The sequence below is a fragment of the Rutidosis leptorrhynchoides genome, chromosome 11 (assembly GCF_046630445.1).
Source record: "Rutidosis leptorrhynchoides isolate AG116_Rl617_1_P2 chromosome 11, CSIRO_AGI_Rlap_v1, whole genome shotgun sequence".
Classification (NCBI taxonomy): Eukaryota; Viridiplantae; Streptophyta; class Magnoliopsida; order Asterales; family Asteraceae; genus Rutidosis; species Rutidosis leptorrhynchoides.
In genome coordinates this window covers 399,739,396-399,754,128 of record NC_092343.1, presented here as the reverse complement: position 1 = coordinate 399,754,128, position 14,733 = coordinate 399,739,396, and the positions used below count along the sequence as shown (strand labels likewise).

Here is a 14,733-nt window from a genome sequence, read left to right as displayed (position 1 = left end):
CATTCATGAAAAGATAACGTCTTTACCAACGTCAAATGTTTTATAAAAGATAACGTGCTTCTACGAATAGAAAGCATTAACATAAGTACGTGACACAAAGGTCATTACAAATCTATTGTTCAAATGTAACATAAGTTGTGAATGCAAAGTAAAAGTTCCATGATTGAGACATCTCTAAACAATGCAGCGGAAGTCTAACACAGCGAGTCTATAACAGCAAGTCTAACAGCGGAAGCAACAATGTCTAAGCACCTGAGAAATAACATGCTTTAAAATGTCAACACGAATGTTGGTGAGCTATAGTTTTTGTAAACAACGATATAATGTAGACCACGAGATTTCATATTCAAAACAGTATGAAAAATATATGCTTGTCCGTGGGCACCCGGTAACTAACTTAACAAGTAATATAAATATCACCCCCTAAAAGTACACTTGGCGAGTGCGTAAGTTTACGAAGTATTAAACACCCGTTAAATGCTAGTGTGACTAGCCCGGGTGGGGATGTCAAACCCTATGGATCCATATCTAAGATTCGCGTTCACCGGTTCATAAACCAATGACTAAACGTTACCGTGCTAAGGGGAATCTTTGTGCCGCTATATCACCCACACATATATAAAGTTTAAGTACTCGTGTCTAGTATGTAAAACATAAAAAGCGCATGTATTCTCAGTCCCAAAAATAGTTAAAGTAAAAAGGGAGCTATAACTCACAGTGAATGTGCGGTAAAATCGATACGAAAATGTAAGCAAGTAGTAAGTCGGTCCAAACAAGTAAGTTGGTCGATCCAAAAGGTCCTCAACCTAAGTCAATGGTTACTAAGTCAGTAAATCGTCCCCAAAAGTTTAAAAGTAAATAAGTTAAGTCTTAAGTATCATCATCATCATCATCATCATTCGTAAAGGATAAAGTAAGTTTTCAATAAGAATAGAGGTCTAAACGAAGGGCTGACGTCGGACAGCTGCTACGACATTTATACAAACTGAAAAGATGCGTGATCAGTGGCCAAGGCTCCGTATGTGAGTCCTCGTACCACTTTCCAATTTTCAGATCCTAACTCGATGTCGTTTGACTGTGGCGACGGTTCAACCGCGAGTAGGTCAGAATTTTCAGCAAGTCGTTACAAAGGCGTAGTGATTTTCGGAAGGCTATAAATCCTAAACCGTATATCGGATTTAGGCAAGTCTTAAATGAAAAGTCATATAATCGAACCGAACTATCTGAAAATCAACTTTACAGAGGTCACAGGTTACTATCTGAAAATCAACTTTACAGAGGTCACAGGAGTCTGATCAGACCCTGAAAAACAGTAAACAAGTGCTCCGGTGGGTTTCTTGGTGTTTGATGCTCACCACAGTTCTCATCCTTGATGCGTATAAGCCTCAAGTGTACAACTCTTGATGTTTTAGTATCACTTTGACCAAGTTTCAACCATCAATACACAATGTCAAGACTAAGAAGAAATACAACTCACTTAAGAGTTTTAGAAGGATGATGAACCAAGGTTACATCATGTTCTTAGTCTTGACACAAATACAAGTCCTATTCAAGATTAAAGCTACAAACTTTGATTCAATCAAACAAGCAAGACCTTAAGTTACATAAATTTGATCAAACAAAGTAATGAAACTCTAAGCTAGAAAGCTTGGATCCCTTAACAATAATTATGAGATTTCAAAGCTAGAAAGCTTGAATCTTTTATGTCCTTGAAGATCTTTAAAGCAAAAAGCTAGATCTTCAAGTTTCATGAAGATCATAAACACAAGTTTTGATCTTTTAGCAAAAACAAAGTGATCTTAAGCTATAAAGCTTAGATCCAACAAAGTAATGAAGATCCAAAGCTAGAAAGCTTGAATCTTTTATGTTCTTGAAGAAATTTAAAGCAAAAAGCTAGATCATCAAGTTTCATGAAGATCATAAACACAAGTTTTGATCTTTTAACAAAAAAATAAAGTGATCTTAAGCTATAAAGCTTAGATCCATCAAAGTAATGAAGATCCAAAGCTAGAAAGCTTGAATCTTTCATGTTCTTGAAGGATTCAAATCAAAGTTTGAATCTACAAGATATAACAAGATCAAAAAGCTAAAAAGCTTGATCTTATGATGATGATGATGTCGTGATTAAGAAGAGAAGAAGAAGAAGAAGAAAATTTTAAGAACTTACAATTTTAGTGTGAGAAAGACTAGAGAGAAAATTAGAGAGCAAGTGTGTAAAATGAGAATGAGATCAAGTATGAAATGAAAGAATAAGGCTTGTATTTATAGTGGTGGAGGGGTGGTTTGGTGTCTCCAAAATCGTAGGCACCATGGGGAATAAGGGGGACAACTTTTTTCTTTTTGCATGGTGGTGGTCTAATGGTGGTGCTTGTTGTTGAGATCCCATGCAACATGTGTAGTAATTGTTAACAAAAATGCTAGTATGTTGGCTCATCTTAATGGGTTTTTGTCCTACATCTTAATGGATCATAAACTTATTAAAGTTGGGCTAATTTAATGGTCCATTAACTAGAGTAGGGTGGGTCTAAGTCCAGTAAGGTAAAAAGTCCATTAAGACTAACTAGTGTGCATTAGTAAATTACTAAGCGTAATTAAGCAACCAATAAGCCAAGTAATTGTCATTTGAAAATAACAATTAGTTTTAAGTAGTCATAATATTCTAATTACGACAAAAGTTTAACGTGTACAAAGTACATAGCTCGTTCTAAACGTCAAGTGACACTAACGGTCATAAAAGCATCCGAGGATCAAGTTAAGTTATTAAGCACTTAATAACACGTTGTAAGATATTAATGAAAGTAATTAATCATAAATAATGATTCCATAATATAATCTAACACAGTACGCACAAATACGCAGTTTCGTGAAAGTAATAAGTAAAATTAAAAGTCGAAAAAGTCGGGTCGTTACACTTTTAATTTTACATATATTTTCACATGTGATTAGATTGAATCACCTATAAATGTTGGTGGAGAGTAAAAATGAACATAAAATAGTTTGAAAAACATATATTTTACCTATATAATCAGATATATAGTTTATTGTTCACATGTGCATATTTGTTTTGTAAACATGTGAACATTTCATATAATTAACAATGTAACATATAATTTATAGTAATGAACATATGTTTGTTAATGATATGAGCACTAATTAACATTTGCATTAATTTGTTGCATAAAAATTATGAAATTAAAAAGTTCTCGCAGTTCTCGCCCTTTTTTTGGTTCTCGTTATATATATATATATATATATATATATATATATATATATATATATATATATATATATATATATATATATATATATATATATATATATATATATATATATATATATATTATATATATATTATAATCAAGAGAGAAGCACTTTTTTGAGGGGAAGAGGGAAATATAATTTATTTTTATTATTTTTTCGAATTTTTTTTCCAACATTAAGAGCACACTAAATATGAACATTTGAAAGACACTTTGTGATAAATGTTATTATTTTGGCGGGAAAACGCGAAAAACTGATAACATGCATCATGCGTAATGTTATTACTGAATGTTATTCTTCGAGCGTTTTTTTTTTTCATCATATGTGAAGTTTTTTTTAAGATTTAGCCCGATTTAGAGTTTAGGGTTTGAGGTTTAGGGCTTAGGGTTTAGTTTAGTCCCAAAACCCTAAACCCTCAGCCCTAAACCCTCAACTCTAAATCGTTCGTGTTAAAAATTCAATCTAAACCCTAATTTCTAAACCCTAAACCCTAATTTTAAACCCTAATAGCTAAACCCGAATTTTTAACCCCTAATTTCTAAACCCTAAAAAACAAATAAAAAATTCAGTAGCAAAACATTCATTGCAATGCATGTTATCATTTATTTCTTTTCTTCAAGCGTTTTCCCTCCAAAATAATAACATTTATCACAAAGTGTCTTATTTAAATGTTCATATTTTCGTGTCCTCTTAATGTTGAATTTTTTTTTTTTGAAAAAAGTAAAAAAATAAATTTTACTTCTCCCTTCCTCAAAAAAGTGCTTTCCTCTTAATTAAATGTATATATATATATATATATATATATATATATATATATATATATATATATATATATATATATATATATATATATATAAATCACAGAAAAAAGGCATGGACATTGTCAAAATTTCATTAGAAGACATACTATCTGCCACACATTGTTTCAGTGATGAGAGGTGCATTGGAGGTGGAGGATTTGGGAAGACATATAAAGGACGACTTAGACATGCTAATAGAAAGAAACTCATTGCTGCAAAGCGGTTACGTAGTGGTTCAAGGCAAGAACGTGTATTTTATCAAGAGCTTGACATGCTATTGAAGTTTAGACACAAAAATGTCATCAATTTAGAAGGTTATTGCGACGAAATGGGTGAAAAGATCATAGTTTATGAGTATACGTCATGAGGAAGTCTTGATAGGTGGTTGGGTAGTGAGCGTCTTACATGGATGAAACGACTTGAGATATGCATTGATATCGCTAGCGGCTTAGAGTTTCTTCATGGAGGTCTTCTAAGACGAGAAGAGGTGATACACGGGGACATCACAAGTTCTAATGTTCTACTCATGGAGGACTGGACAGCAAAAATCACTAGTTTTGGGCATTCCATGATAAGTCCTATAAATCAAGAATTAGACTACATCATCGGCGACCCTACTGGCACAATGGCCTATTGTGATCCATTATATATTGAGACTAAGATCTCAAAAAAAATGTCAGATATATACTCATTTGGCGTTGTTTTATTTGAGATTTTGTGTGGATTACCTGTGTATGCATACCACAATAACCAACCATTAATCTATTTAGTTAAACACCACTATGAAGGAGGTAAACTTGATGAACTAATGTTTAAGGGAATCAAGGAAAAGATTGGTCCACAATCATTGGATACATTTTCTAGGATTGTCTGTAAATGCATAGATGATGATGATAGAGAGAAACGACCAACAGCAACCCAAGTGCTCGTAGAACTTAAGGAAGCGTTGGATTTCCAAGTAAGATCTCAAACCTATACAAATATGGCTTTCTTTAATTTCTTAAAATTTATTATATCGGTAGTAGTGGAAGATAAGTTCATCGAATTTAGAGTATATATATATATATACTAGCTAGTATATTTTTTAAAATAAATAAGTAAAAGAACTCATAAAAATGCGCCTTTATAATTTCAAACGTCACTTCTGGTTATGAAGAAAATATTATATTTTAGTTCCTTGACCAGTGTAAACACGGTATGATTTAAGAGATTATGATATTAGTTAAATATATGAATAATGAAAGTATAAGTTGTGTTGTTAAACATTCCATTCATATATATATATATATATATATATATATATATATATACTAGTCTTATGAGCCCGTGCGTTGCACGACAATTGTATAAATTAGTAATCGATAACGTTAATATTGATACTTATCAAAATATATAATACAATTACAATAAAAAATCCTTTATTACTGATAACTTTTGTATCGAAAACATTAGTATTGAATACTAACCCATAGATTATGAGCCTGTCCGTTGAAATCATTTTGATTTCAATTGATAAATAATCGATAAAACACCAAACACGAGTTCCTAAAAAGTTGTTTTAAAACCGATCGTTAAAAATAATATATCATGTACATCTCTAATTGTATATATTTTTAATAAAAACTAATTTAGTTATGTCAAAATCTCAAACGAAGCAGAGGTGAGTTTAAAACATGAGCCCGTGAGTTTATATAATATTCTACAAATATTATATTAATGTATCTGTTTAAATTTTTGTGCAACCTGTAAACTAATTTTATATTATATAAAATATCACTCATAAATAATATTATAATGTTAATAAACAAATATTTATTTTATAATTTTTATAGCAATAAAAAATATTGTAAATGACTTTCAATTTATGACCATTTATATATACATAAATATTATTAATATTTAATATTTATATTAAATCAATGTATCATTTAATAATAACATAATATATAATATTATTAATATAATTATAACATATATTATATTAATAGAGGAATATTCAAATGAATCCAACTTTTAAGTTGAGGTCCAAAGGACCAATCAGAGTGTGACATGTGGCGCGACAATCAAATATGATTGGGTTTTACAATCACATGTGATTGGATTTGACATGCTAAATTAAAAAAAAAATTCAAAAAAAAATATTTCGAAAAAAAAAATATTTTCAAAAAGAAAAAATTTCAATAACATGTTATTGTCGGCTTGTCGCGTCACATGTCGCGCTCTGATTGGTCCGTTGAATTTCAAGCAAATTTTTAAATTCAAGAGATTACAACTTTATATTAATATAATATTATACAGTAATATAAATATTTTAGGTAATACAATATGTATATTAAATTAAGACAAAATTTCATTCCTCGTCCCTGAACTTTACATCAACTTTGACTTCTCGTCCTTTTTTTTTTTGTGCATCCCTCGTCCTTAATGTATCACAATTATACATCTCTCGTCCTCCCGTCTAGTTTCTGTCTATTTCAGCCGTTACCTCTTATCACGTGCATATCATATGGGGTAAAAAGGTCATTACACCACATTCACATATTAGAATGAAATATCATATTAGATTCATAATTGCTACAGTACACTGTACGACTTCATCTTAAGCTCAAAATCACAATTCATTATTTGAAGATCAAACTACAAATTGAAGATGATTTCCTGATTCATATATGAATCCTAACACTCGTTCATCATATAATTCGAACAACAACAATAGATTCAAGCTAATCGATCTCGAGTTCTTTGTTTTTAACCGCAAAAGTGAAGATCGATCAGTTGTGCATACTCTACTCAACCAAAATTTGATCCGAAAGTAGTTTTGGAATCCTCGTGACCTGATTATACTTCGTGATGCTTTGAATCGTATGGAGAAACAACATAGTGATTCAGATCTCGAAGTCAAACTTTTGAAGTTTTCGGTCAATGAATCAATTGGCTTGATTCTGGGAATTTCAGGTTGTTTAGATCGAAGTCGAGTGTTTGTGGAATGATTTGCAACTTGTTTCGTGTAGGATTCACAAGCTAAAACTCATTGATTCTTCTCTTTGGATTCAAATTCATATTAAAGTTCCGGTACTGTTCATCATTCGATTTGAGATTTTTTGATGTTCTTGGCACTGAATCTTCACAACGAACTCTTAATCGCTGCTCAAGGATCGACTTGTAATCTATTTCAGTTCTTCATCAGTTCTTAATTCACAACGAACTCTTGGTCAGACATGTCCCAAACCTGTTTCAAAATTTTTGTAAAAGAACACAAAAAAGTATTGTGGGTCATGTTAAAAGTAAATATAATATTTCATAGCATATACAAGTTACATCAGAAGATGATAATTTAGCAATTAGGTCAAAAGTATAAGAAATATAAAATAATAAGAATAATTAAATAAAGAATAGGGCAACAGTTTATGCCTCTCGGTAGTCTCCAACTCAAAAATAAAATGCGTGCCTGTTCACCAGTGATTTTACCGTCTCTATCATAGTCAAATTCCACGAACACTTTCATATACTTGTTAACACCAGCGTGTGTCATTTTCGGCCACTGAGGGGTTGGTTAAAGATGATGGCGGTGGTGGTAGTTGAAGATGGCGGTGGTGGTGGGGTTAAGATGATGGTGGTGGTGGTGGTGGTTAAAGATGGTGGCGGTTGTGTGGGGGTTGAAGAATTTGGAGATGATTATCATGAGATGATAAGGATTGGAGTGAAAATATAAGTTAAATAATAAAGAAAAGAAATAAAATAAAAAGACTAAAGTACCCTCACATGCTTTGCACATGACTGAACAAACGGCTGAAGTTGACTGAATCTAGACGGGAGGACGAGGGATGTAGATTTTTGATACATTAGGGACAAGGAATGCACAAAAAAAAAAGAAAAAGGACATGGAGTCAAATTTGATGTAAAGTTCAGGGACGAGAAATGAAATTTTGTCTTAAATTAATTGAGAAATCTAGTAATTTAATTAATATATGAAAATAACTGATAAAGTGACACGTGGCAGGAATAAAAGATGAGTTGACACGTAGCATGAATTAACCAGGAGTTCACATGTAGAATTATCATTATGCACTTTATATAATGTATGTATATATATATATATATATGTGTGTGTGTGTGTATATATATATATATATATATATATATATATATATATATATATATATATATATATATATATATATATATATATATATATATATTGGTAGGATTAAGGGGGAAGTAACCAATCGGGGGAAGCGGGGGGAAGCAAAAATTTTTTAATTTTTTTTCGTTTTTAAAAAAAACTTTGTTCACGAACATTATAGATTTGATGAAAATATGAACATTTAATAAAGACACTTAGTGATAAATGTTTTTATTTTGGCGGAAAAACGCTCGAAGAAGTAATATATACTACACAATTATTGTGTTTTTCGAGCGTATGTTGAGGTTTTAGATATTGAGGTTTAGATATTATGGTTTAGATATTAGGGTTTATAGGGTTTAGATATTAGGGTTTAGAAATTTAGAGTTTAGATTTAGGGTTTAGATTTAGGATTTAGATTTAGTTTTTAACACGAATGATTTAGAGTTTAGGGTTTTGAGTTTCGGGTTTGGTGTTTTAGGTTTATGGAATAAACCCAAAACACCAAACCCTAAATTCTAAACCCTGAACTCTAAATCAGGCTAAAGTTTATTTCACAAAACATGAAGAAAAAAAAAAAAAAAAAAACCTTCACATTCTTCACGAACAATATTATCTTGAATGTTATTTTTGTCGATCGTTTTCCCGCTTAAATAATTAATTCATCACGAAGTGTCTTTTCTAAATGTTCATATTTTTGGGTGATCTTGATGCCGGAAAAAAAATTCCCAAAAAAACGAAAAAAAAAAATTGCTTCCCCCGCTTTTCCCCGATTGGTTACTTCCACATTGATCCTGCCCCTCTATGTATATGTATATGTGTGTGTGTGTGTGTGTATATATATATATATATATATATATATATATATATATATATATATATATATATATATATATATATATATATATATATATATATATATATATATATATTTCACGAATGACAAAAGGTTTTAATGACATTTTTTGTTGAACGGAAACACCACATTCATTAACTACGCACAATTAAATAATTTCAACTTAAGAAAATAAAGGTAACATATCGAGTTTTCCTGAATAAAAACAACTCACTATCCATCTATTAATTTTTTTTGGAACCACCGTTTGAGATCACCCAGTGGAGACTAAATCACTCATACGTTCATCTCCTGCAGTTGCATTTCTCGCACCCAGCTGCTGCCCAGGAGCAAACTATACTATCCATCTATTAGTATGTAACCTTATTTAAATTTAATTCATTTCTTTGAATCATACCTATATCCACTGCTTTTAAATAATCTTCTTCTGTATATGCAGAACCAACCTTACCTATACACACCAAAAAAGGAAAGAAATGCATACTATCATATCAATAAAAAAAAACATAATTAAGCAGATTATACAATTTATGCAAGTTTACCTACTTTGGCTCTACCTACTCATTTTGCCATCTCTATATAAAAAAAAATTAGCATGTAACTAGGGCCGGTCAAACTTTGATCAAAGTTTTTACATGCCCCGGGCGAAATGATTATAAAATGCCCCCAACAGTTACGCAAACGTATATCTTTATGAGGTTTAAATTATGAGTATGAATAATTTTTTTCGAAATGATGCCCCTAACCGCGTGATGCCCCGAACCGTCGCCCGCTTCGCCCATAGCCTTAGCCGGCCCTACATGTAACAATTAGTTATTATTTTATCAACTAAATGTCTTACAACCGCCTCCAACAACAATTCAATTTAGATCCATAACATTTATCCAGTTTACCAAAGTATCCATAATCAATTAGGTATTGCTAATCAAAGAAAATTAAAATAAAGAAAAAATGTTAGCGATAAGTCGATTACCAATAGACATTGCTATGTCAGAATAATCAACCTATGCACCAAAACTATAACTTATAAATAGTGATGACCAAGTATATACTAGTTCAAAAAAACATGTAAACGTATTTTAAATCAAAGTCTCTTTATCTTCAACAAAATAATTAAGTATCAACTAAAATAAGAGAAATTATCATACAGAGAAAGCATCATTGGCGCTAGTGACACCGATATTCCGACGAAGGTACTATGGTAAATCGATATGGTCAAGCCCAATAGTTGTGCCGATAAGACATTCAACACATGGTTATAGATCCAAATGTCTTCCAAGAATCATCCTGACAAATTTCCATGTCAAAATGAGTGTCAATAGAACAAACGAATGCTATAAAACTAAGATAGGTGAACTAACTTAAAAGTAACTTGAGAAAAATCAAAGGAATGAAAAGACATACAGTAAAAAAATTCTTTATTCATCTCGTTAAGCAACAATATAATATACACTACAATGGGCCAACATATACACTATATCTTGAATAAGCAGTCTGTAAGCAACAATACAATACAAACTATGTATTAACGGGATGCAAAATGGGTCATTATTGCACTGTTTAAAACCAAGTTAGTAAATTTAACAATGAATGATGTTAAATCGACACCGGTTGCTAAATCAAAACATGTTTCATTTCAAATACATTTAAACCAATGTTATTCACAAATTTACATCATAACCATCACAATTGATGTTAAATCGACCCGTTACAATATTAAGTGGTAAACTTGACCCATTTGACAATCAAAAGATCAAAGCATGATTATTGGAACATATCTATCCCACCCGAGGTACCTACCAAGACATCTAGCATTCACAAATAGCAAACACATCCGCATCTCAAAACATTCATTCGCATCATCAATTTATCAAGCTACATGTTTAGCTTATCTTTATCCATATCTTGCATTGGTCCTACAAAAATGTAAACAACGGATCTAATACCCATCGCGGGTAAAACCTGACCCGTCAATCTGTGATGCCCGTTTGAACTACCCGAGGGTAATACCCGTTTACCCGCATACATCTACTTAATTATATAATATATAATTTAATTTTTTAATGAATTTTCATAATTATTCACGGGTTTACCCGCGAGTAGCGCGCACGCACATCTTAGTCTTTCAAGACCAATTCAAACCCAAGGTTCATCATTAAACCCTCAATCACAACACTAAACATCTTTTGACTAAGCCCATGACTTATAACCATAAGTCTTCCCATTTCACAACACTCAATTTGACCCACAAAACCCATTTTGACCTCTTTAGCAAAGCACAAGACTTAATATTCAAAAGTCTTATCAATTCATTACTAAAGTCAATTTCATCATAATTCATCACATTTGGTCAACAAGACTAATCATACTAGGGTTTACCCATTTTAATCCTCTAAATCCATTTAGTCAAACAAAGTCAAATGCACTTAGAGTTTATCTTTTAACCTCCACAAAACACACTTTTGACAACTTTTAGCAAATCTTAAGACTTATTACTACAAGTCTTACCAAACCACACCCTAGTATAATTTTAACTCATACACCCAAAGTACATCTTAGTCAAAATCACATTTCAAGACTTAGTCAACAAATCATTAACCACAAATTTCCATTTCATGTTTATCATCACAAATTACAACCTTGTTATTATAATCACTAGTACTTACTACTCAAAACTCAATATCTAACCCAAACCCTTAAGTTTAACATGACTTTTACAAAATTCAACTTAATTAAACAAGTTGCATACTAAAAATCTCTATTTTTACAAAAACCCATCATTAAGCCCAACCATAATTCATAAACCCTAATCTATCAAATTCGAATTAAGGTTTAGATGTAGTCAAAAACCCCAATTAAACACCAACCCTCACATATTGAAACATAATTTAGGAAGTAAAGACACAAATTTGCTTACCTCACAATTAGGGTTATAAAACTCCCAATTCACAAAATTGAAGAAGAACAAGGATGAATCTAGGGATTCAATGGAGCTAGCAAGTGTTAAGAAGATGGATTACATAACCACAAGTACTTGCATGAAGAAAGTTTAAGAGTTTGAGGCTTGATCTACAATTTTTCAGCAAAACACAAAAAATGAGGGCTGTTCCAGATTTGGGTAGGTGTTATTTGAGTCAAATTTCCATTTTTACCCTTGTCCAACTTAAAATCTTGCACACTAGGTCCTTATCTTACAACACAAGTCCTTTCTAACAAACCTAAGTTAACTAACAGCATAAATAATAAAAATAAACCCTTTTAAAAATTAGGATATTGTTATAATTCAGTAGGCTTATAACTACCTTTAGTGGTTTGATTCTTGATGTTATAATTCAGTAGGCTTATAACTACCTTTAGTGATTTGATTCTTGATTTAGAATACTAATAATGAAGTGTAAGAACAAAGATGATAATGGAGAGAAAGAAAGAAACACTTTGTAAGTGTGAGAAATGGTGCAAGTTTAATGCTTGCATTCATGGCTATTTATAGCAAAAATATCACAAGTTTAGGTAATACAATAATATTACTTTTGTGTATCAATAATTGACTATCCATTTATATATATATATTTATATATTATAACACTCCCCCTTGGATAGCAATTTTGTTTGTTGAAGATCAACTGTAAGTTACTGCCTCGTTAAAAACCTTGCTAAAGAAAACCCAGTGGGAAAAACTTTAGCTAATGGAAAAAGAGTGCAGCATGGAGTTGACTCCCCCTCAAGTAGACATCGCTTCGGTTGTTACATCTTTTGAACATGTCTCATGCCAATGTTATGAACGTGTGTTCTGAAAATAGCAGTTGGAAGTGCTTTCGTGAAAAGATCAGCAGAGTTTTTGCTGGATTGAACATATCTCATTTCAATCTCGTTGTCCTTAATGAGATTTTGAGTGTATGAGAAGAATCTAGGAGGTATGTGTTTGGTTCGGTCACTTTTGATATACCCTTCTTTCATCTGTGCTATGCAAGCTGCATTATCTTCATAGATAATTGTTGGACTTTTATCGCGTTCTAGTCCACAAGAATCAGTAATGATTTGTGTCATTGATCTCAACCAAAAACATTCCCGAGTAGCTTCATGTAATGCAATCACTTCGGCATGATTTGATGATGTAGCAACAAGTGTTTGTTTTTGAGAACGCCATGATATTGCAGTACCTCCATTTAGGAATACATATCCAGTTTGAGATTTAGCTTTATGTGGATCAGATAAATAACCTGCATCAGCATAACCAACCAAATCTTGTTTTGATTCGTTAGAATAAAATAATCCTAAATCAGTAGTTCCTCGAAGGTATCGAAATATGTGTTTGATCCCATTCCAGTGTCTTTTGGTAGGAGCAGAGCTGAACCTTGCCAACAAATTAACTGCAAAAGAAATGTCAGGTCTTGTACAATTTGTAAGATACATAAGAGCTCCAATTGCACTAAGATATGGTACTTCTGGTCCAAGAATATCTTCATGATCTTCACATGGATGAAATGGATCAGTTTCAACATTGAGTGATCTAACAACCATAGGAGTACTTAATGGTTTTGCCTTGTCCATATTGAAACGTTTCAAAATCTTTTCAGTATATGTTGTTTGATGTACAAGTAAACCATTAGGCATATGCTCAATTTGTAAACCAAGGCAATACTTGGTTTTTCCGAGATCTTTCATTTCAAATTCTTTCTTTAGAAGTTGAATGGCTTCATAGATCTCTTTATTTGTACCTATGATGTTAAGATCATCAACATAAACAGCTATGATCACATATCCGGATGTTGTTTTCTTAATGAAAACACAAGGGCAAGTAAGGTTATTTGTATACCCTTTGCTTATCAAGTAATCACTTAATCGGTTATACCACATACGTCCCGATTGTTTTAACCCATATAAAGATCTTTGTAATTTAATCGAATACATTTCTTTGGGTTTTGCATTTGATGCTTCTGGTACCTTAAATCCTTCAGGTATCTTCATATATATATCACTATCAAGTGATCCATATAGGTAAGCAGTCACAACATCCATGAGATGCATTTCTAAATTTTTAGAAACTGCCAGACTGATTAAGTACCTAAAAGTAATTGCATCCATAACAGGGGAATAAGTTTCTTCATAATCAATTCCCGGTCTTTGAGAAAAACCTTGAGCTACAAGTCTAGCTTTATACCTTGTAACTTCATTTTTCTCATTTCTTTTTCGGACAAAAATCCATCTGTATCCTACAGGTTTCACATCTTTAGGAGTGAGAATGATGGATCCGAAAACTTTTCTTTTATTGAGTGATTCTAATTCAGCTCGTATTGCTTCTTTCCATTGAGCCCAATCATGTCTATTTTGACATTCAACCATAGATGTTGGTTCTGGATCATCATCATTATTCATGATGTCATATGCAACATTAAATGAAAATTTCTCATCAAGATTTTTCATTTCATTTCGGTTCCATAATATTTTTGAATATGCATAATTGATTGCAATTTCTGTATTGACATCATCAATCTCCTCTGCAGTAGGAGTACTGATTTGTGGTTCTTCTTGAACACTTTCTTTTACTTCATTATCAGCTGATTTTCTTTTTCGAGGATTTTTATCCTTTGAACCAATTGGTCTTCCACGTTTCTGACGTGGCAAAGATTCATGAGTGACGTTATTGCCAGCTTTTGGAATTTCAATTCGAGCTGGAGTATTTACTGCTGGTA

General features: G+C 31.8%; 1 protein-coding gene and 1 long non-coding RNA gene across 3 annotated transcripts; one reads left to right on the top strand and one right to left on the bottom strand.

Moving 5' to 3' along the window:
* Positions 1-4,470: 4,470 nt before the first annotated feature.
* On the top strand, positions 4,471-7,773 carry LOC139876108 (putative receptor-like protein kinase At5g39000). The gene is made up of 2 exons (XM_071863408.1): positions 4,471-5,019; positions 7,621-7,773. The coding sequence occupies exons 1-2, from the start codon at positions 4,471-4,473 to the stop codon at positions 7,771-7,773; spliced, it is 702 nt and encodes a 233-aa protein (XP_071719509.1).
* A 1,518-nt stretch (positions 7,774-9,291) lies between these two features.
* LOC139877833 (uncharacterized) lies at positions 9,292-12,109 on the bottom strand. Of its 2 annotated transcripts, XR_011768802.1 has the most exons (4): positions 11,958-12,109; positions 10,841-10,956; positions 10,189-10,327; positions 9,292-9,491 (listed from the first exon to the last, which is right to left on the bottom strand). It is a non-coding gene; the product is annotated as an uncharacterized lncRNA (long non-coding RNA). The 2 variants fall into 2 exon arrangements; XR_011768801.1 differs by lacking the exon at positions 10,841-10,956.
* Positions 12,110-14,733: the final 2,624 nt, after the last annotated feature.